At 47.5% G+C, this 23,666-nt stretch overlaps 1 protein-coding gene across 6 annotated transcripts in view; it reads right to left on the bottom strand.

Annotated features, from left to right (window-relative positions):
* Positions 1-686: 686 nt before the first annotated feature.
* Ryr2 (ryanodine receptor 2) overlaps positions 687-23,666 on the bottom strand; it is a 605,596-nt gene continuing 582,616 nt past the window's right edge. For all 6 annotated transcript variants that reach the window (XM_047520965.1, XM_047520967.1, XM_047520968.1 and 3 more), the window contains 8 exons: positions 21,684-21,744; positions 18,620-18,766; positions 16,411-16,545; positions 7,263-7,419; positions 5,726-5,790; positions 3,628-3,728; positions 2,757-2,808; positions 687-2,104 (listed from right to left, as the gene is read on the bottom strand). In XM_047520965.1, the coding sequence (XP_047376921.1) occupies positions 2,009-2,104; positions 2,757-2,808; positions 3,628-3,728; positions 5,726-5,790; positions 7,263-7,419; positions 16,411-16,545; positions 18,620-18,766; positions 21,684-21,744 (814 nt within the window). In that variant the 3' untranslated portion in view covers positions 687-2,008. The remainder of the gene's footprint in view (positions 2,105-2,756; positions 2,809-3,627; positions 3,729-5,725; positions 5,791-7,262; positions 7,420-16,410; positions 16,546-18,619; positions 18,767-21,683; positions 21,745-23,666) is intronic.

Raw genomic sequence — 23,666 nt, 5'->3', positions numbered from 1 at the left:
TAACTCCATCACTAGACTTCCTGTCCTGGAAAAAGACTCACTCCTCTGCGGCGTTTGTGGCAAAGGGCAATGTGCCCTTTGATATTTTACACGGCTGACCTGATTGACTTCAGACTCCACAGGGCAGATCACTTCCCTGAGCAGCTTGGAAGTTACTCTTGTGGCATAGCTAAATTTATTCCCGTCCCCACGTAAGTGATACTAAAAGACAAATGCAGAATTCAGGTGCTAGAGTAGGTGGATGCCGTCTGGCGAGGTGTAAAGGACAGGTGATATGCCACCAGAGTCCACCACGGTTCTGAGCACATGCCACCTGTTCAATTAGCATGAGTGTTTATTGCCCCCATTCACTTACACACTGATTCTTTTTCATATTAAGATGGAAAATGGATCCTTATTATTACAGAAAAAAATTTTCCCCTGAGCAAGAAGGGCTTTGTAAAATGAGGGATGTATAAGAAGTAAACAATTGGAAAGGTGCCCATTTTTTCCTGTGGTTGTATTACCCTCAGGACAGGGGTAGCACCTGGTGCCCGATGACTCTGAGGCTCCAGAGTCACAGGCCTAATCCTGCTCAACTGCACACAAGTCTGACAGCATGAAGGTCTGTCCTATGCCACAACTTAGAGGCAGAGTTTTATGAACCCCATGGATAAGTGAAATGGAGAAAAAAAGAAGACCAGAAAGTTAGTTAAATAGTTTAATCAGAGCAGTTTTACAATTCTAAAATTAACAAGCAGACTTGTAATAAAAGAGCTCCAATGTTTGCAAAATGACCTTACTTCCATTCTGAATCTGTCTTTTTAATTGTAAAGATTGGCATTACATTTAAAAGGACTCAAAATGGAAAAAATGGAGCAATTTATATATCACCCATGGTCTGTGATGCAACTGATGAAATCCCTGAATGGATATTGCTTCAGCTTTGATATCAAAAAATGGCCTGACGAGAAGTCCTTAATCAACGACTGATCACGGGTGGCCGAAAGAAAGAGGAAAACCCAAAACTACCGTCAAGTTCTTAATGTATCACATTGTTGGTGGATGACACTGGTTCCAAATGTACAAGTAAGCCCACGACACTTTATTACTATGGGTATAATTATCATGGAAGGTCTCTCATGTTGATCAACTTGCTTCGGAAGGTTTTCGTGGTTGGTTTAAACTTGCATAATAAACATGCAATGAATGATTTCTCTCGAAAGTGTGTTTTTTGCGGTCTTTTTGTTTTCATACAAAGATTTCATAACGTTGCAATGTTGCATCAGAGCATTACCAAAATAAGAGCAGGAGCAGACGGGGAGGGTGAATGAGAAGGGCCTCGTCCATCCTGAGTCGCACCACCCACCTTTTTAAGCAGGTGAGAAAGCTTTTCTTACCCTCCCCCACCAGAGAAAAGAATAAAGAGAAAAAAGAAAAAAAAAAAAAAAAAGAACTCATGAACTCAATCTAACTAAGGAAAAAAGGTGGACGTGAAGAAAAGAAAGATGCTTTTCATGCACATCTTCTGCATAGCTCAACCCACATAGAATAAGGCACGGTTTCCCTTTGCAACTGGTGTCCACGGCAATCGGCTAAGTGCTACAGTGCTGTGACCCTCAGACAGTTCCCTTCCCAATGGTGAAATAAAGAGGCCGGTGAGTGTGGCTGCCACGCTCCGCTGTGAAGGTCCCGAGGCTCAGGAGGCGTCCAGGACCCTCAGGAGAAACTGCCCACGTGGTATGGTAGAGTGTCCGCAATGGTCTTCTTCCCAGAGTCCCCGTTCTGTCTGGGTATGAATCCAGCTTCCTCTTCAGTTTTTATTTCTCAAAGAAAATGCACGAGGTGGGGGGCACAGTCAGGTCCTTAGGGACAGAGCTCTGATGCTCCCAGAAAGCACAGGACGCTGGCCGTTCGCCAAATCAGCACGCTCTTTCCAAGAGGACAGAGACGGGGGACAGGGAGGGTGGGCAGAGGCAGAGAAAGGGAGGAAGTCCCATTTGGTTTCAGAGGTGGTAAGGGCATGATTTTAGTTTAGTTGGTCTTCATACTGTTTCCGGAAACAATCCCCCGCTGGGAAAAATTCCCAGCACCTCTCTTGATACATCTTCCAGACGTACGATTCCTGAAAAGCAAAGGGAATGTGTTAACACTGTCTCGCAGACCTGTGTGCTCACACGGGTGTGAGACAGGAGCTCAACTTCAGGGAAATCCAAATTTATTTAGTTTCAAATTAACTAGACCAGGCCTTATTTACTTCTGGGAATAAAAATATAATGATGATAAAAATATAGTTGTGATAAATGCTTTTGAGGGTTCTTTTAAAATATTATTATTATTAATTATATCATTTTTCAAACTATAAACAATTTGTGGTAAGCAGTCCCAAAAGGGACTTTCAAATACCTAAAAATCTTAGACATGGAGTGTTCTGTCATTTCTAACTAACCATAATAGAGTGAGCTGACCTTCATTTGAAATCATCAGTCATCTGATTAAGCAATCGAGGGCCTTATAATTAAAAATACTCAATTGTCTTACAGCTTCCAAGCATAAATCCAACATTGGAAAATTTAAGATGTGAAATTAAAATTCTACTTTTTCAAGGAAGGCAATCTTTCCAGACTCCTCCACAGAAGAGGCATTTCACATCATGACACCTCCACTACCACCTGAGGCTCACTCCCCACTAACTGTGTAGGACCATGTTTTGGCCCAGTGCGTGGGGCATCTCTTTCGTCATTTCTTATCAAAGAGGTAGAGTCGCCGTTACCTACCTGTCCCGTGTGTTCGGTTTCGTCTTTGTTTATGAGATACATCAGAAAAAACCTACAGATAAAGAGAGATTCATCAGGAAGGGGTCACAAGAAAATATCAGAACAAACAGGGGATATTTTTATACATCTTGTGTTGCATTCCATTGTGGTAAGCGCAGAGGAAATACCACAAACACAGTTTGTGGAAAATTAATTACAGTGCACCAAAAAGAGGTAAGGAGGTGCTGACTTGAGTCTTCTGATCTGCTGCACGATTTCACCCTGACTGCGGGTGAAGATACGCACACTCTGGCAGGGTCCAAGCAACACTGATGAATTGAATTGCAGATTTGCTTAGTGAGCTGTCCCCACTTTCTGATGGGTTTGATCAAGTATAGTTCAACCATTTTTCTCCTATAATTCTTTTTGATGCTAAGATTGGGCCAGAAACTAGGAATAACATTTTACCCAACTATAATTTTGACTACTTCCAAATAATGACCAGATTTCTATGTATTAAAAAAAATCAAAAGCAGTTTTTCCCTAGGTTTCCGGGAGTGCCTAAAGAGACTGCAATTCTGCAGATTTAATAAAAGCAGGCTTCGCCCCTCCCGAGGAAGCAGCTGGAGGATTCCTGTTTGACGTAGGGAAGAGCCCAGACTCCCTGAGGCTCCGCACCCCACGCTCCGCCCTCCCCTTCCACCTTCCAGAGAGAATCCTTCAGGTGAGGAGCCACAGCTTCATTTCATAATCCAACCTGCTCCAGAGGAAAGGACAGCCGCTGGCTGTCGGTCCTTCTTCCAAGGTATCTGAGCAACTGTGTAGACAGCAGGCGCCCCCCTCCCGCACCTCCAGCTGCCTGGGGTGGGCAGAAGAGTCTGGTAGGACTCACAGGTAATTGGCCAAGTTGTGCTCCTGCAAAGTGTGCGTTTCGAAGCCGTGCGGCACGGTGTCGAAGTAGTCATTGCCTATTCCACAGATGAAGCACTTGGTCTAAAGGACAGAGGGAGACATGCGACGTCAGGAGCTCACAGAGCAAAACCCAACTCGTCACGCAGAGGCAGCTGTTTGGTTTGCTTAATAGGCACAGAGACCCCGTGTGGAGGTTGTGCCAGACCCCCAAAGGTAAACGAAACCGTTGCCAGGACTATATTTGAGCATAGCTTAAACGACACTGGTCCCGGCAGCGAGTAACGAATGCAGAGTGCAGGGAGGCAGCTAAGCCATACCTGTTTTCTGCAGCCCACGTGCAGATGGCCAGACTCAGCAACCACTCTCGATCATGACACTGACTACGCTGCACAGGCAGGATGGACTGCCCTCACCTGACGCTGCAGCACCAAGTCTGGCAACCCGAGGGGCAAGGGGTACATTGCTTCCCTTTGGGGAGGGTCAGATCTAATACCTAGCCACCAGCATTCCCGGGACTCAGGGTGGGCCTGCCCGGGCGGGCACGGGGAGGTGAGGATTAACCAACAGGCGTGCGCTGGATGGAGTAGCCGTCAGCTCCGGGAACTGGGTGTTGGTCCCTTTACCTCCCCACCTCCAGACTCCGCCTCTCCTCATACACACCATACAATGGTGGCTGCTGGTCGGTCACCTGCAGGACTGGCTCACACACACCCAAGGAGCAGCAGCCTCTCCATTTCATGATGTGAACTTTAGATTACAGTAACTATGTATCAGATCAGGTGGATTCAGTGACGACTGTCCTCATGTGACTCAGATGCCCCTCTTCCCCCACCAGCTGGAAGCTGTTTAATTCCACCTGAAGCATGCTTATGAGGCAGGGTCTAGGTCCTGGGGTCAACATGATGACGGTCATTTATGAATCTCATCCCACCCCATTGGTCAGCAATTGCTGACCACATTTGGAATTTGGGAGAACAATCAGGTCTTTGCAAGTCCCTTAAACCAAAAGGTTCAAACCACACTGGCCAGCTATTCCTGCTCTTCCTCTGTTGACCAGGTGAGCTAACTGAGCCACCACCACCCATCTGGGGACTCATGGCTGCAGTCCAAGGATCTGCAGGCTTGCTCCATCCTCCTCGTCCACTGCACTCGGTCAAACAACTCTCTTCAGTCCAGCTCCCGAGGACAGCTGCGTCCATCTCACCCCTGCTCCTCAGGGACACTTCTTCAGCAACCTCAGAGGTTCTCCTGAAATGCTGGTGGCCTCCTTCCCTGGCCCTGGTCTGGCCAGTTTCAAGTCCACTAACTCTAATCCTCATTTTAATCCACAGCTACCATTTGAGATGCAAACCCATCACCCTGCCCCCTGTTAAACCCTTGCCTTCTTTCCCACTGTCCATGTTCAACTAAATTTGCCAAGTGATTTATTATCAGCCTCCTCGTTCACTGGTTTCCCTCTCAAGCTCCATCACTAGCATCGAATGCTTCATCTTGAACCATTTATGCTCTCAAGAAAATTTCCTCATAACCAAGTTCCCTAAAATCAGAGCCTTGGCAATAGGGCCTCAGATGGTGAGGTTCTCACACAATCCCATGTGAATGGTACCCTGGAGACGGGCATGGAGCAGGAGGGGACATGAGGAGGGAGTTCCGAAGCTGTCCTGACCTCTCACTCTCAAGCCCACACCCCACCAGCTTCAGGCCTCAGCGTGGACATCCCTGCCAGGAAGTTCCCTGATCATCCAGGAGTGACAAGCACCAGCCCCGGAGACCCCAGTATGCAGGGCTGCCCCTGTCAGGAGCGCCTATAATCAATCACCAATCGCCTATCTGTCGGAGGATCTGTGTTTGGGATGAACGGCTCCCCACTTCTTGAGGGCAGATGGTACCCACGACTGCAGTACAGGTCCAGCGGGGCCCACCACTTGAGCACACGTGTTGGCTGCCTGAAGACAGGCCCATGGAACCACACCGGGTCCCAGCGCCCTTCCGCCCCCAACCAGGCTCCTCTTGACAGAGGCCGTGAGCAAGATGAGCATCGTGGCGGCACGGAAGCCTCGGCCCGGGCAGAGGCTCACCTCCATGTCTTCCTTGACTTGCTCCTGTTGGTCCCTCAGCTCCCCAAAAGCATCAATAATTAAACCTAGGGTTAAACAGAGAAGTTTCATCTTTATCGACCAGAGAATAACAGATTCATAGGCACTTGCCTGTTGCTTCCTAGGAAAGGGGAAAAGACACAAGCGTATCAGAGGCTGCGCAAAACCTGGGAGACGTCCCAGCCCACCCGACACTCCAGGCCGGAAGTCACTCTCTTGGCGGGTGGAAGAAGTGACTGGGGCGAATACTCACTAAACACGCATTTTTAAATGAACTAACAGACTGCAAGAAACTGCGAATCAACTCGGCAGCATCGGATGGGATGTAACTACCTGCTTCCTGATGAAAAAGAGCAGAGAGGTTCCTGGTGGTAACGTACAGAGGAGTCTCCCAGACCGCTTGGGAATATTCAGCTGGAAATAACACCACCACAGGAACTGTGGGAAAGCTGCCTTCCGTCACTTTCCCACTCGGCCCTCACGCTCCATAGCTCCATCCAGTGGAGCGACCAGAAACTGCAGAGGGCCGCTCTCTTACAGCCCTTCTCCTGCGACTTGCTGGCTATTCACTTCCCTCCAAGTGTTTCCTGATCCTGCCATCTTACAAAACACACTTCTGCTTCACTCGATGAGGACGCAACACACGGACTGTAAATCCTTTAAAATTCTCCACGTATATGAGCAAAAAAAAAAAAAAACAGTGCCACTTTTTGCCTGTGGAACTTCAAGGGTACTGTCACATTTATAGAGATTTCCTTCAAGTCAGGATACATGTGTTAAGCAGAGAAAATAAAATGCATACTTTTTCTAAAAGAAAAAGCCCACACTCTCAGTCCTCACTTCTAGCCACGGGGCCACCATGACCCTCTGGTTCTTCTTTTTACTCTAGGCTGAGAGTTCAGACCACCCAGACTGGATGAAGGTTCTGCCCAGCACTGAGGGGCTTCACACTCTGCTCAAGCTGCACAGACTCCCCAGGTTGCTGCTTCCCAGGCAAAGTGTGGGTAACAACCATGTCCTCACGTTGCTGGTGGGAGGGGCACGTGATGGAATCTCGTACCTGGCGTGAGGCGGGTTCTCACGTCGAGAGCGCTGACTGCTTACACTGCCCTGATTACACGTCTGAATGAATGTCACTTTTTAAAACCTCTCAACATCCACGCACAGGGCTTAGAGATTCACATAACTTCCGTGTGACAGACCCACGTGGCTTTGGTTTACTCCAGCCTCCCTGCCTCCTCAAGCTCCTAAGCAGCAAGACTGGGATTCAAGCCAAAGGAAGTGCTCTGTCCATTGTTATTCAAGGGAGACCAGAGAAAACTGCACCCCTCTCCCCATCTCAGGTCCCACGCTGCTTATTTTTCCCCCTGTGAATTTCACTAGGAAGAAATATGGAAAGGAAAAGTTCTATTTGGCCTTTGCAGAGAACACATGGCATCCCTGCCCCACCCTGAGCATCAGCTCCAACCCCTGCGGCTCCAGTTCCAGTTGTCCTTGACCTCGGGAGGAGGAGGCTCACCTTGGATGATGGCCAGGAGGATGACAATCACAAAGAAGAAGAAGGTGATGTCGAAGATGATGCGGTAGATCTCATACTCGTCTCCCGCCGGGTCTTCAATCTCGTCCCCGATGCCCCCTCCAGCCCGGACCCCCACGTACATGTGGAACATGTAGCACTGCAAAGGACAGAAGGTGCCACTTCTGGGGAGGTGTCTCCCAGTTTTACACTCAAGGCCAGATGTGGTGGCACACACCTGTAATCCCAGAGGCTCAGGAGGCTGAGGCAGGAGGATCTCGAGTTTAAAGTCAGCCTCGGCAATTTTGCGAGGCTCTAAGCAATTTAGTGAGACAGGTATCTAAATAAAATGTAAAACAGGGCTGGGGAGGTGGCTCAGTGATTGAGCACCCCTGGGTTCTATCCCTGGTACAGAAGGGAAGGGAAGGGAGGGGAAGGGAGGGGGGGAGGGGAAAGGGAAGGGGAGGGGAGAGGAGGGGAGCGGAAGGGGGAGGGGGAAGTGGGGGAAGGGGAAGGGAAAGGAAAGGTCTCTGAGAAAGAAAAAAAAAAGTTTCTCCAAATCATCTCTCTGCATTTTTTAAGTATATTTTTTAGCTGTAGATGCACACAATACCCTTATTTACTTTTATGTGATGCACACAATACCCTTATTTACTTTTATGTGATGTACACAATACCCTTATTTACTTTTATGTGGTGCACACAATGTCCTTATTTACTTTTATGTGGTGCACACAATGTCCTTATTTACTTTTAAGTGGTGCTGAGCCTGGAACCCAGAGCCCCACAGATGCTAGGCCAGCCTCTAGCACAGAGCCACAACCCTAGCTCCATCTCTCTGCACTTTAATCCTGGTAACTGTGATGCGAACGCTTGGCTCCTACCTGCCACTGTCTTTCCATCAAAACTCCACACTCTGTGCTCTGCTTAGCACCTTCTGTCTCACTTTGCAGATAACGAAAACCCTTCATTAGCATTTGGACACCAACACATTTGGGATCATAGATGATCCCATGGAAGGGCCCGAAAAAACTATATGACTGCATTGTCCAGTTGATGACCATTGTCCATTGTCCAGTCATTTGATGACAGCAGCAGAGGCGAGGGGAGGTGAAGAGCACTGCTGAGCAATCTGGAATCTCAGACTCCACTTCACCCTCTCCCTCACCCAGCGAGTACGAATGGGAGGCCAGGATTCTTTCCTACTTTAACCACCAACATGAAAAAGACAGACAGAGAGGGAGAGGCAGAGGAAAGAGCGGCTCGCTGGTTAAACTCCGAATCAGGAAAGCAGCAGGCAAAGCTGGCTGCTGGCGAGCACAGGGGAGCAGGGCTCCTGCAGTGGCTTCCGGCAGGGCTGTCTGGCGTTTGGCTGGGTAACTCCCTGCTGCAGGGCCTGTCCTACGCACGGCAGGCTGTTTGAGAAGGATCCTGTGACCTCTACCCACAAGATGCCAGCAGCATCCCAGACCCTGGTGACAACAAAAGGGCATGTCACGCCGGGTTGACAGCCACTGGCTGGGAGCATCCAGTGTCTTCCTCACTCACGGTAGACCCCAACCCCCCATCCCGGGCTCAGAATTCAGCCCCACTCACACTCCAAGTGCTTCTTTCACACCTGCCTCCCCCAGATCACCTCCAAGTCAACTCTTCCGGGCTCTCGATCTCTGCTGGTACGTTCTCCCTGTTGTGTCCTTTCCCATTCTTACTCCACCCCGACTCATCCTCTTGGGAATAACTTAGTTCTTTCTCGGTAGGTCTTCTTGGATTGTCCCAGACGCTCTGATTGACCCCACTGCCGTGTCACCCAACAATTCAAAGCCCATTTGCTTACTGCCTCCACAGCGCAGAGGCAAAGGCCCTGAAATGCCGTCTCAGTTGGTGACAGGTGGCACTCCCGGCTCTCTGCTCCCTTTCTGGCCTCCTTCTCAGCCTCCCATGCCAGTCCTTCCCATCTCCCTCTCTCTCTTCAGGACTGGGCTCTCTGATCCATTTTCTTTTCCAGTTCTCCCTCAGGGGACCTGTCTGTTTCCGGTGAACTGACCGTCTCTGGCCCAACTACTTCCAGACCTTTCCAGCCTTGCTGTCTTTCCTGAACTCTACACCTGGATACCAGCTTACCTGATGGTCTGTCTCACTCCACTAGAAGTGGCTCTGCTACTCTGGCGCCTGCTCCAGTGCCTAAAATAACACCTGGCCACGACAGGGACGCTACGCTCATCTGTGGATGAATGAGGGTGAGATGGGTTTTTCTTGTGGAGGCCTGTGGCCTCAACCCATGAACCTCAAATTCTCAGATGACCTGGAGCAGCAGAAAGTGCAGCCAAAGAACAGGCCACGGGAAGATACCAAAGTGCTCCTAGCTGGAATGAGACCAAGAGCTCGTGGATCTGAGGGACACAGGAGCCAAAAGGCTTCCTGGGTCAGAGGCCTGAACGAATGAGCAGGATTTAACATGTGTCGTTCACAAGAGTTTTGTCAGCCCGGCACATAGCAAATGGAAAGCATCTCCAGGTTGGCCCTGCAATGCCTACCCAGGGGGACCCTGAGCCCAGGACAGTGCCTCTGGGCCAGAGAGGCCAGGACAACCCCTCAGAGCTGCAGGAGTCTGAGGGTACCTGGCCCTACCTGCACACGGGAATCTCTGGGAGGCTCACACATTCTGGACTCCTGGCTCCATCTCTGCAAGTGAAATTTTAAAGGAAGTCACTTAAAAAGAAATCCCCCAGGATTTTGCAATGATTTCTCAAAGCCTGATGCCTGAAACTGTTGCCAGGGGACCTGTGGGGTGAGGACATTTTGTTTTCACTGCATATTCCTGAGCACCGTTTCAGTTCTTTCTAGCACACGTATTTCTTATTTTTACTAAGAAGAAATGAAGACATGTTCTCCAAATCTGTGTCTCCGTACGTGCCCGGCTGTGGTCAGAGGAAAGGGCAGCTCTGCCTGCGGCCACCCTGTGCCCGGGTCATAAAGTGGCACAGGCTGCTTTACCTGTTTCTCTGGCTCCGCCAGCACCGCTTTGCATTCAGAATCTCCCTGTTTAATTCGGGCGATCCACTTGCCCTTGGTCTGGAAGGCTGGCATGTCTCTATGGCAAACTCTGGTCCTGGATGCCCACACCAGCACCCTCAGGGAACAGCAGGGAGGATGCGGTTCTGGTCAGACGCTGGAATGTCCCAGCTCTCTAGCTCTGCTTGCTTGGAGCTGAGTGAGCCGGCGCTAGTGAGCACCACCAGCTAGCTCCTCCGACTCCTGTTCACCAAGACGCTGGGACTATAAATGGCTTTCCAAAAAGAGCTTTTCTTTAGGAAAGAATGTGTCAACTTGCTACCTGAAATCTTTCCCTGCTGAGGATCGAATCCAGGGCCCTGAATGTGGTAGGCGAGCGCTCCCCCAGTGAGCTGTACCCGCAGTCTGCTATGTGAGCTCTTGAGTAGGATTTGGCACTCTGACTTACACCTGGGGCTATGAAGCCAGAATTGGGGACAGGCAGTTAGTGTAGAAATAGGGGATCCCATGGAATAGAGGAAATGGAGGCCATGAAAGCCATCTGCCCCTGGTAGTTGGAGACTGCCCCCGGGAGAATGGAATGTCAAGGATCTCTGGAGCCCAATGATGACCAAATTTACCTGCCCTTATGAAGGACGGCAGGCAAGGAGCTGCTAATTGATGCCCCCCGGGCCCTTGCCTGGCTGAACCACTTTGGCCCTCCCCCTGCCCATCTCACCTGCAAAACCAGGCCTAGTCACCTAGGTAGGAAGGAGAGAAAATGGGGGAGAGAACTGGAGAACAAAAGAGATCTCAGCCTATAAAAGATGTAGGGTGTGCTCACTTTTGGGGATTCTAGAACATCAGCCATGGCTCCCTTCTCCCTCCTGGGAGAAGTCTGTATTATTACCTTTAAATAAAACCTGCTTAATATGCTTGCCTTGGCTGCTTCTCTAGTCTTCAAACTTCAACACCTGAGGAAGCAGAACTCATCACCGGTCAACGGCGACATCAGCCACATCAACAAGGCATGTCTCCTTCCTTTCCTCTCTCTCACTGGCCACCCAACCAGCCTTTCCTAGCAGTGTCCCTGCCTCTCATGACCCGTGTCCCTTCTATGGCAATTCCAAGCACGATAAGCAAGGGATGCTAGCAGGGTTCTGTGGCAAACTCGTGGCCATGCTGAAGATTCAGGGTCTTGTGGATTTAATTATTTAGGCTCAACAAAATAACACATTTGAAAAGAATGAGGGACACAATTCACCTGTGGGATTTTGGTACCGATTCTCTACGTGGTTGACCCCAGGTGCCGCACACAGGTGGCTGCAGTGGCGCCCTGGGGGGGCACCTGGTGAAGACCCACCGTTCGGGGGAGGGGTGCCAGGCTTTCAGCGACCGAGTTATCCTTCTGCTCCTGAAAATGAGAATCCTTCACCTACTTTTCTTTTCATAGAATTAGCCAAGCCTGGGGCTGGGGAGATAGCTCAGCTGGTAGAGCGTTTGTCTCGCAAACGCAAGGCCCTGAGTTCGATCCCCAGTACCAAAAAAAAAAAAAAAAAAAAAGAATTAGCCAAGCCTGGTAACAAGAGCTGGAGATGAGAAGATGTAATTCTTGGAGGAAAAAAAAAAAGATAAATTTCTTTCAGAAAACGTGAGTAATGAGGAAGAAAGGTGCCTGATCCCACAAAGATGGGGACCAGGCAGCTGTTAATTCTCAGGATTTTATATGCTGCACCTCTTCTTCTTCATCTACCAATGGATCTGTTCTGGGGTTGACCATGATGTGTCACCTTCAGGAGGACAGGTGACAATTATGTTTGAGACTTTATGTTGAACAAAAAAGGGAGGGAGGGAGGCTGGAAGAGAGAAAACTAAAAAGAATTAGAGCAATTCCTCCCTAAGAAGGTGGTCACGTGGGTGAGAACGATTAACTGGGGCCATTTAGGACGATTACCTAACGCCCATCTCCATCTCCCCAAAAGTCTTTTTCAGGCCTTGGAGTCCTCCCTGAGCCATGAGTACAGGGGTCTGGGTGACCACCAGAGCTGCCCACGACTCGTGTCCTGCAGAGATGAGTGTCCTTACACAGGTCCGCTCAGTCTCCCCAGTTATTCAGCTGCAACCATCTTTTTCCCCTGGACTTCAGATCATTTTTCACTTTCTCCTCCTACGTTCTTGGCAAGAAGGTTCAAATTCTATCAGGACACTGCTGGTTTAATTAGATTCTCAGACTCAAAACACCATAATCCAGGGGGTAAAAAAAAAAATCCCCAATGAACCAGGAGTTGTAAAACTGCAGCCACAGCGCCACCTGCTGTGAGGCAGGGCAGCTGCGGGAAGCACCAGCCTTGAGAGGCCCCCTGGACTGCCGGCCCTGCCCTCCTGCAGAGGAGGTGGACATGCACGTGAAGCCCCAGCAGCCACATGAGTGAGGAACCACAGCTCAAGAGAAAACAGAGATTCTTGTAGAACAGAGATCTCATCCTGGTGAAAAGGAACTGCTAAAGAGACATCACCAAGAGGGGCTTCATTGTGAGAACTGAATCACAGTCAGATGTGACCATTTCCTGTTCTGCTTCTCTCCTGCCGAATGGCACACTGAGCCTCTGCTTTGAAAGAGCACCGTGGTGGGTGACCAGTGACACTCCACACTGGGTCAGCTTTTTAAAGAAGATATGGCACACGGGTTAGTAAGAAGCCAGGGGGAGCTTAGGCCCTAAGACTGGGAATTTTTAAGAATCGGAGCTGGTCATGAGCTTGGGCAAAGCCTCAGATTCCTGCCTGGCTCCCCTGATTAGCAGCACCCCTGACTGGACAGGCTAAGAGCCCAGGCATAGCTATTGTCTGGGAACTGCATTTTCTCTCGTAGGAAGGAAACAGCTGAGATATCCTCATGAAGCCTGCAACCTCACCACTGTCCCAGACAAGATGGTAAGCTAATTGCTACCCTCAGAGATGTGAGACCCTGCAACGGACCTGGGCCAGGCAGCCTCAGTCACAGACTCTCAGAAAGCCCTGGAACACAAGAGAACCAAGGCCCCAGCTACGTTTATTGTTCAAACCATCAAGACGCATGCTTCCTCATGGTTACAAAGAGACAAATCCTCCAGCTTCTGTATTTGGGTCCTGTGAGACTGGCCAAAAGCAAGGGGTGAAGGCCATCGTCTTCCCAAGCAATATTAACAGCAATGATGGAAACGCATCCTGAGAACCACGGAGAAAACAGAGTCCTGTAAGGAAGCTCCGCGAGGCTTACCCGGGTGGAGTGCGGCCGAGCCAGGGCAGGGCGACCAGGCTGGTGCTGAGGGCTCACTCGGGCATGGAAAGAAGAGCCAGGGTGGCAGATCATCCCCCCACCTAACACCATCGCTCAGTGTCACCATCTGAGATCACCAGCCCCCCGCCCACCAGTATTGCAGATCAGGTTACTCTGCAAGGTTTCCCAAAACTTGGAATTTTCTGGGGCATGCTGTCCTTGGAAGATCTTCTTAGAAGACGAAGGAGCTTAGTGGAATCTCCACAAAGGTGTTCTCATGCGGGTCCCTTGAGGGCAGGGGTGCTGCTTACTCGTCAGACCTTGTCCTCAACCAACGTCTGGCACAAAAATAGCAATTGATAGCACGTGGCAGAGCAATGGCTGAAGGTGACCCTTCCTAACCGAGTGGCCTGTGGCAAGCTGCTCCAGCTCTCAGGAGCTCAGTCTCATCTGTAGAAGGGGCACAGTAACAGCACCTCCTGCACATAAGTGTGGGGAGGTCCCAGCCGTGGGACAACTCGTGGCGCATTACCTACTTACAGGGAGTCCTGTGCAAGCACTTGATGAACACTCAGGTCCAGGTCATGAACCCTAACCCGGGACGGCATTTCTTCCTTTTGAGCAACTGAGTCTTGGAAGAATGTCCACGACTATCCTAAGTAGGTGACTGGCACAGGGACATCACAATGTCATACGTAGAACATCTTCAGGGTGGTAATAAGGATATGAAATTTGGGAGAATTAAGAGTGTCCTCTTAGTCCCCCCACTCGGCTTCCTGGATGCCCTGCCCCACCCCCCTGGCAGGAAATCTACCCCTGTAGATGGTGATTATATTGAGAAGAATTGAATTAAGCTCTCTTTTATAATGTGGCAGTGATGGGGGAAAGTCTTAGACTTCTAAAATAAAAGAAATGATGAATTTGGTTAGAAATGATCACAACTCAAGGGGAAAAAGTATATAAAATGAAGAGGACACATCTCTCCCTCTCTCCTGCTTTGTGGTCCAAATCTCAGTGCCTCCTCTCAGGGGGTCTTCAATGTCATCAGTATGTCTCTCCCTCTCAGCGCACAGATTTTTAAATAGTTACATGCTTTTGATGAATCTACCATACTGATTTCATCAGGGCTCAATTGATAATTTAGATTATTTCTAATATGTGAGAGTAGCTAATGTCCTTGGACACATAAAGGAGTATTTGTGAAGAAACCTTTAGGTAAATTACCAGCAGCAACACTGGCAAGTCAAAGGATACGTGTCCTGGAAAATTTGACAGATACAGCAAAATTTCTCTAAAATTGTGGCAGCGATCCCAGTTCCCAGTGGGACTCATGAAAGTGCTGGTTTCCCCATCAATTCACCAACTGAGGGTCGGCAAACTCCGAAACTTTTCAAGTTTAATGGATAAAAAGTGGGTTTTCATTGTTTCGATTTATATTTCTTTCATTGTGATAGGGGTTTAGCATCTTTTCTTTCTTTTTTTTTTTTTTACAAATAAAAGAACTGCAGTACTTTATTGTAGAAAAGGATGTATTGAAGAAGAAAGGTTTTCAATGAGTTCTACTTTTACCAATTAAGTGGTTTCTTTCTTTTCCATGATCTTATATTTCTCTTTCCAAATCACACTAAAAGCAATAAATTACAAGCCCATGGAATTTATTTTACTCCAAATTGCCTGCTCATGACATTTGCCATTTTTTTTTCTCCTGGCTTATGTCTTCTTAATGATGTGATAAGGAATTTGCAAATGAAGGAAACTGGTCCTGTGTTTTGGCACGGAATGTATTTTTTGCCAGTTTATCATTGGTATTTGAGACTCTGTTTACAGTTGTTCTTTTTTTCAACTAATTTTTAGCATTCATGGATCCCAGATTTTACATCATTCTTGGACACACCTTTCCTTATTTAAAGATGATTATTATTTTAAGGAGTCAAACCTGTCCTGTTCCTGATTTAAAGAGTGAGGTTGATGTACTTTTTTGTCACTTCTCCCCAGCAGCTGGTCCCATGGTGCCAATACCATTTATGGAATTACTTTTCATTTTCAAGTTGCAAAGGTCACCTTTATCATATTTTAATTTCCATGAGTATTTGTATCTGTTTTAAAACTTTCTATTCTGTTCCACCGATTTGTCATTCTCCAGTGAAAAATGGTCCTGTCAGTCTACTTTGTATTGCTATTTCTCTCCTATCACTCTTTTGGGGCATATACTTTTTCTAGAATAACTTTAGTATCATTATACCCACAATGCCAATTATGAAGATATTTCAACCAGGGGCTAATGGAAGGATCCATCTCCTTCCATCTAGCAGAGCAGCCTTTGTCTTGTTTCCCTCTTACTGACCTAAGAGCTCACATCGCATAATTTCTGATGCACCACCAGCAGAGGGGCAGGCTAAGGAAGAGCAACGAAAAATAGCGTGAATGCCTGAACGGCTACCGATTTTGGAAATTAAGACCAAATAGTCAATTTAAACCAAGATACTCAAAGAAAAGGAAAAAGTAGCAGATTCCATTCAGAGACATATCTCGGGGTTTTAGCAACTTCAGTTTAAGTCAGAAAGGCAAAGGGGAAACTATGGCTTCGACTTGTTCTCCAGGAAAGAAACACTTCAGCTATGGTCCTGGACCGCATGAGACCAAGCCGGCAGGCCCTGCCCTCAGCTCTAACCAGGTCACTCAGCAAGTCCACCAACGGCCAGGCCGGGCAGCGTAGTGGAAATCGGCAGAAATGGTCCTTTATGTTCAGCTGAACATGAAAATTGTTTTCTCCAAAAAGTCAATCAACTTTCTACTGTGTACAGTGTTTCTTCTTCTGTACTGTCAGGGTGAGAATCCTTGAGTATCAGGTGGAAGAAGTGGGATGATTTTTTCTTTCAAGCAGGTCAGAGCTTACGAACTCACCGTTAGCATGTCGTCACATTTCATATCCGGCGTATCACCATCTTCACTCTTATTGTAGAATTTTCGGAAAAAATTGAACGCCACCACAGTATATAGGTACACGACCACAGCCAATAAGCCCACAGTTAACACGAGCTGGAAAGCAACGTGGCATTGAACAGGAATCAGAAAACGGAACGTGACTGGCACGCTGGGCGTCTGGCTGGGAGGACCCCGCTGGCTTTGCCCACCTGTTACTCTTCCTTCTCCCCTTCCTTAGTCCCCGTGGTGAGATGCATTCACATGCCCACTTTATCGGGTGGTAACGCTGCTGCATGCAAAACCTGCCTGCCCACCTAGCTTACAAAGGCCGGGACAGCTGGAGTAGGACCGATTATAACTTAGCTTCATGTCTAGATAGAGGTGACGATGTCAGTAAGCAGCTCAAAGCGCTCAGTTCTCTAGCCTCTGAATCTTGGGAGCAGAAGCTACATGGAGTACTTTCCCTCTTTTTATGAGATCATATTTCTGTGAATGGTCCACATTCCCAATGAAGCCCATCTTGTTTTTGCTAGGACAGTAAGAGGGGTTCCGAGTTATTTTTCTCTTTCAGTCATGTTCTAGAACTAAGCAGGAAGTCCTGTTGCCTCCCAAACTTGGGAACACCACTGGTAAGACTGCATGGAGCAAATATTTAAAAAAATAAAGCCAAGAGGTCTTGCTTTGTAAACATAAACCAAAGATCAAAGTGAAAAGATACCACGGCTAATGGCCACAGCTGTTCTGCAGGCTAGTTTTCTCAACGTGTAATGAAGTGCCACAGTTTAAAAGGCCTTCTTTCAGCTTTAGGTAGTCTCTCATTCCAAACTATCCAGTTTTACAGCTACAGATACCTTTCAGGGAATATGCATACGGTGTTGAAAATGTGACTCTTCAACTTGATGGCGGTGTATTTCTGGTTATATCACAGAAATTCTGAACATAGTAAGATACTACCTTTATTTGTCCTCTCTCTGGTTACAATACAACCCTACATTCTTGACTGTAACTGTGTATTTACTGTCTACAAATTCACTTTACTATTATCTCTAGGAAGCATGTTACTCTGATAGAAGCCTTAGTTCATTTCTATAAGTGAAGCACAATGGCACTGTAAATTTGTGCACAGTTTCACTCTTAGGATTTTAAGCTCTCTGTACTTCTGCCAATGAAAATTTGACACCCAAGGGGATGAGCCATAATCCCCCCAAAAGCTTGGAAGTTGATTCAAAGCGGCAGCGGCCCTTTGTGTAGGAGACATTAGGCTGCGAGTGCCCAGCTCTGAACCTGCACTGGAGCTCGGTACCACGTGCTGGCCAGCAATAGGCACAGCAGAACTGTCACTGCGCTTGCCATGCATACCAGTCCCATTCAGAACCCAGAGTGACATGGGAAGAACCACCTACTGGAGCTAGAGAACGAAGCATCTCGATGAGGGAGCCGCTGTGGACCCAGTTCAAGTGTTTTGGAGAGACATGTTTTTTTTTTTAATGTGCTGGGCTAGAAGACTCTGGAAAAGGACTCTGATAATCCAAATAAATAACAGAAAAAGTGTTTCCTCCCGGTGGACACTTGAGAAACAGCGAATGAGTGAAACATGCACGCTTCTGCAACTTGCTGCAGAATAATGGAAAGTTTTAACTCGGAACAACTGGGTGCCACAAGCCGATGATCTGAACCCAGACCCGCTTCCTCCAGGTCAAGAATGGAACACTCCTTTTCTGTGGTTCAAGTTAAAGGGAGAGAAAAGTGTGCACGGACACCCAGGCTCAACATGTCCCAGTTCATTAAGCATCTCGTGTTCTATTACTGATACGAGCAGTGCATCGGGGTGCTGCCACAGGCTGGGGTGCCCTGGGGGATCACAGGAGCCACATGACGGGCCAAAGAGGAACTAGCTCTTCAGTGTTTACCATCCGCTGTGCTAAGTCCTCTTTGTTTTTATTTAATTTTGCAAAACTCCAATAAGGGAAGTACTTCTACTATTTTCATTCCGGGAAATAAGAGGGTTGAGATTTAGAAACGTTCACTAATTCATCCAAGGTGACACGGCTAAGCGATCAAGCCAAGGCCTGAATGCAGTTCTGGGCAGCTCTACAGTAAATTGTCAGCAAGGGTTCACTGGAGTTTTGTTGACGTTACCTGTTGCTTTTTTACTTTCTGCAAGGGGAAGAAAACGATGAACTCTTACCTGTTTGCCATTGTGAGTCACTGATGACAAGATGGTTCTTAAGGTCTTGAATCCCATAGCAATGTCCAGAAGATGGGCGGCAAAAAAAAAGTTGTTATAGTGTCCGAGAACAGACATGGTCATATACCAGGCGAGGTAGAGGAAGGACTAGTGAGAGAAACGGGAGGGGGGGCATCAGAAGGTGGAAGGTGCACCCACAGTCAGAGCTACTCTGACGTCACCCCATTGCAATCCCTCCACCTGCCCAGGATTCCTAGGCCAGCATCTTATAACCCTGACCAACGGTACCAGCCCTTCGTGTGTTTTATTAGTGAGTTTGTTCCGGCAGGTTCAATGTCACTGAAGGACTTTTCCTACTCATCCTCCCATGGAGAGCAATTCGTTGACTTACAACTTGGTAATGGGGCTCCTCAACCTCAGCATGAGTGCTATTTTGAACCCCCCGTTGCTGAGGAGGCTGCCATGTGCATTATTAGATGCCAACAGCACCCAGTTGTGACACTGCCAAATGTCACCTGGGGGGCAAAACTGTCCCCAGGTTGTCCCATAGTCAACCAAAGAACCAACCAACTTCTCCTCTGCTTTCCTGCCCCTCCTTTTTTATTTATTCTCACACAAATCAGTGTTTGTTGAGGCCTAGTAGTTACAGGAGATCGTATGAGGAGTTTTATTAACGAAGCATCTTGGTTTAGCATGAACTAAGACAAGCCCAGGAAAAAAACAAAATACTACTTGATGTCACGGAAAACCACGGTAAGACCAGTAACACAACCAGTGATATGTGCAGAAATCTCCAGGATTAAAACTAACGTAGATAGCTGACTTCATGAGACTAGAACATGTATACATGTTTTAGGGGACAGGGCATGAAGCAGAATAGGAATCCTGCCGTTGCTTTCACTTTTTTTGCGCATAAGGCGGGTCTTGCCAGTGGGAAACTTTTGGGAAGGGATAAAAACCTTTGCTTTGACGGTAACATATCTTAATCTTTGATAGAAAAAGAAAGAAGAAAGGGACTGGGTGGTGTAGGAGATTTCACGGGCAACGTGAGACTGAAGCCAGAGGTCGAGTGGAAGAAAAGGAAGTGACATTGTACGAGGTGCTGAGATGAGGCTGCACAATGAGTCTGCCTGGAAAGGAAGTGGGTCTGAGTGCTGGGTTCCTGTGTTGGGTGATCAGGCAGGAAAAGTAGAAGCAGTGGAGGCCCAGAGGCCAAGGTAGGCACACGGGCAGGTCTCACAGGCTTTGGGAGACACGGGAGTATCATGAGCAGGACAGTGGTGTGTGGAAAGTGGCACTGTGGGAAAATTTCTTGAGCATGTACTAAGTGCTAGTTATAGTTCCACATTTTTGCATGCAAGTCTCTCCTTTTATTCTAGCAAGATCCCTGACAAACAGGCACCCTAAGGCCCAGCTTCCAGCAGAGGAAAGTGAGCTCATTCAGGGCAAGCTTGTCTAAAAATGTTGGAAGATATAGAGCCAATGAATTAGGAGATGATGGGACAAGTCCCAGACTGAGGTTATGAGCATCACCAGGAGCAGCCCAGATGGCAAGGCTGGGAGGGAGAATTACAGAGGACAGGGACGGGAACAAGGCGAGACGAAACAAATGGACAGAGGCAGGTGATGGAGGGAAAAGGAAAAGGCAGAGTCCAAGCTAAAGTTTTATCATTTGAGTAACAGGAACAAAAATACCAACAGAAAGCAAAAACCATGGATGGGGGACAGTGCAGGAGAGGGAAGATGACGTATTTCTGTGGGACTTGAGACGGAGGCATCTAGCAGAGGTTGAGGACAAAGGACAGGTTTGGGCCTAAGGAGACCTAAGTAAGTGACAAGCTGAACTTGACTGGGTATGTGGATTCTGTGCATGGGATGCCAGTCAAATTTCAACAAGAAATAAAGAATAAATAATTTTGAGTGTAAGTGTGTCCCAGGCAGTATTTGGGACATACGTGCTAAACATCATTCCTTTTTGCTTATGTTAAATGTCACTGGGAATCCCATGCTTCATCTGGCAACCCTGGCTGTGTTTCAGAGAGAAACTCTATGACCGAAGGCTCAGCACAGGGAGAAGTGACCGGCCAAGCGGAAGCTGCAAAGCTGCAGCCCATGAGGCTCGAGGTTCTCAGACTTCCTTGACCATCTGCCCAGGCCCGAATTCTCTAGAGGACAGGAAAGCACCACAGCAAGGTGAGTACCGCGGACAGGGCCACCTGGGCAAAGCGGGCTATGCAAGCGCTGTGGTTGGACAGACCAACCCCGGGAGGCGGAAGCTGGCCAGGCTGGACGGGTAACTGAGAGGGAAAGGCCGACTTGGAGCTGCAGCTGACATGGACCCTTTCCATCCTAAGTTTCCATTATGAGACAAGAAACGACTGGCAAGACAGCACACTAACAGCGTCGGTTCGGGAAGATATCCACAGACAGGATCCTGAGCTCTCAGGAGACACCCAGCGTCCTGGGCCATGGCGGGGGCAGGCAGGGACAAGGAGAGAGGGAGGGAAATGTGGAGTGTGTCACAGGCCCTGAGAGAGGAGGAAGGAACTAACATGTGCCCTGGAAGTCGGTGCTAACACTAAGGGTGAATTTGGGGATAACTGGTGGCTTTTAGTAATAGTTAATTTTTTTGATTATATTTGAATACACACTTGGGCTCTATCGTCTGTGTCCAAAGATTCTTTCATAAAAGAAGGATTTAGTCAAGAAAAGGAACATAATAACTTAATGTACTCAGTTTGAGGAAAGTTTAAATTTAGCACACTTCATTTTTTGAATTTTTATGTTTTTTTTAACTTAACATCCCTGACCTTTGGAGTATACGGCTGTTCCACTAAAACCTGAAAGAGCATATAGGTGAGCTGCATCTCGGTCTCTTTCCCTTATGGAAATACCTTTGCCCTTTAACCTTTTAGCCTTTGGAAGAAACGGAATGAGGGCTGGGCTGTGGACCTCCCAGCTGTGGTCAGTATTAAACACGCTGGTATCTGAATAAATGCCTGACCCACTGGCCTTCCATCTGCAGAAATCCCAGACCAGAAGGCGGGTGCTGCCACGCACTTACGTTGTCGGTGAAAACGACACCCAGCTTCCACATCTGGTACTTCACATCGATGGAGTTCAGTCTGGAAAGACAAAAGAGAGGAAGTTGGAGATGAACATTAACGGAGGCCCTAAGGAAGCACAGGGTGGAGGAGCCTGCAGCCTGGCCGCCCCCCAGGAGCTGGTTCTGCCTGCACAGGGCAAGGGAAGAGCAGAGACCTGCTCCTGGGACACCCCACTGTCCTGGGACGCTGCTTCAGGAGGATCTTGGAAAGAAAAACAAAACTGCTCTAAGATTTCATCTCACTCCAGTCAGAATGGCAGTGATCAAGAATACAAGCAATAATAAATGTTAGGGAAGATGAGGGAAAAAAGGTTTCACTCATACGTTGCTGGTGGGATAGCAGATGGGTGCGGTAACTCTGGAAAGCAGTGTGGAGATTCCTAAGAAAACTTGAAATGGAACCACCATTGACCCAGCTATCCCACTCCTTAGTTTATATCCAAAGGACTTAAAACCAGCATACTACAGTGACTCAGCCACATCAATGTTTATAGCAGCTCAATTCACAATAGAAAAACTATGGAACCAACCTAACATCTGTCCTTCAACAGATGAATGGATAAAGAAAATGTGGTACATATACATAATGGAATATTACTCAGCCTTAAAGAAGAATGAAATTGTGGCATTTGCAGGTAAATGGATGGAACTGGAGAATATTATGCTCAGTGAAATAAGCCAATCCCAAAAATCCAAAGGCTGAATGTTTTCTCTGATAAGTAGATGCCATAGTAGTGGGTAGGTAGGGAAGGATGGAAGAATTTTGGATTGTGCAGAGCGGAGTGTGGGGAGGGATGGAGAGTGTTGGGGAGGGGTGAAGCAGTGGGGATGGGAAGGACAGTAGAATGAGACAGACATTATTACCCTATATACATGCATGAAAAAATTTTTTTTAAATTCACAGTCAAAAAAAGATAATGAAAAAAAATTCAATACCACATATTACTTCACTAAGATTATTCTGAAATGCTCACATTTTTCCTATTCCCAAATGAATCACCACTTCACCTTCTGCTACTTAAGAATAGCTTTTCTTCTTCACTTTTCCTTTCCTACATTAAATATAAGCTAACGTCACTTTATACATGACATTTAATCCTGAACACTATACTCAACTGCCCAATGTATATACTTCAAGTTTCCTCACTAACCTCCATGACTCACTTATAATTACATTCCAACAGTGATTTTTTTTTTTGGTTCAAATAATAAAAACTTGTGGACATGTGCACACTTATTTCACAGCTATATTCATTTTGTAAATGAAACCGGTTTTGTGCTGTGTTACTTCCTTTCGTTTCCGCTAACATTGCCTTCTCTGTTTCTGTTTCCATTCAGGCAGGAACAAGGCCCCTCCCCTGGGACCCAGCATCTCCAAGGTGCTGAAGGAGCAGGAGAGCATGTGTGGATGTGTCTCACTGGCTCTGAACTCCCGGCCCTGAGCACAGCATCTCACATGATAACCATCTCTCAGGAAGTAAACATCAAATGAGTAAGTCTGACATTCATAATCTTTGTGGATCGAAGACATAATTAAATATGCTTGGGTTTTTTTCTAATTTTTCAGACTTACCCCTAATTGATGGGCTAGAATTTCTGATAACTTTGTCAGCCTTTCACCATCCAGGCCCAGGTGATTGACATGTTGGGATGTGAAAGGATCCAACAGAGCATAATGGGGCAGTCTACTTTCTCACCGCCCCTCTAGCCTGAACGTTGGAATCTGAACTTCTGGAATCCCTTCCTCTACTTCAGCCCACTTATCTGTGTGATGACAAGCAGTCACTCATCAAAGCTGACATAGGAGAATTTGTCCTCTAAGGGTGAAGGTTTTGTTTACCTTAGCTCAGCAAGTTTGAGGAAATGAAGTTACCTTTGCATCACAATTAATTTTATTATTATAGGAGCCTTTTTAAAACGTTCCATGAGGCCTGGGGAGAT

The sequence above is a fragment of the Sciurus carolinensis genome, chromosome 12 (genome assembly GCF_902686445.1).
Source record: "Sciurus carolinensis chromosome 12, mSciCar1.2, whole genome shotgun sequence".
NCBI classification, from domain to species: domain Eukaryota; kingdom Metazoa; phylum Chordata; class Mammalia; order Rodentia; family Sciuridae; genus Sciurus; species Sciurus carolinensis.
Note: the sequence above shows the minus strand (reverse complement) of the source record. Positions and strands in the feature narration are given on the sequence as shown.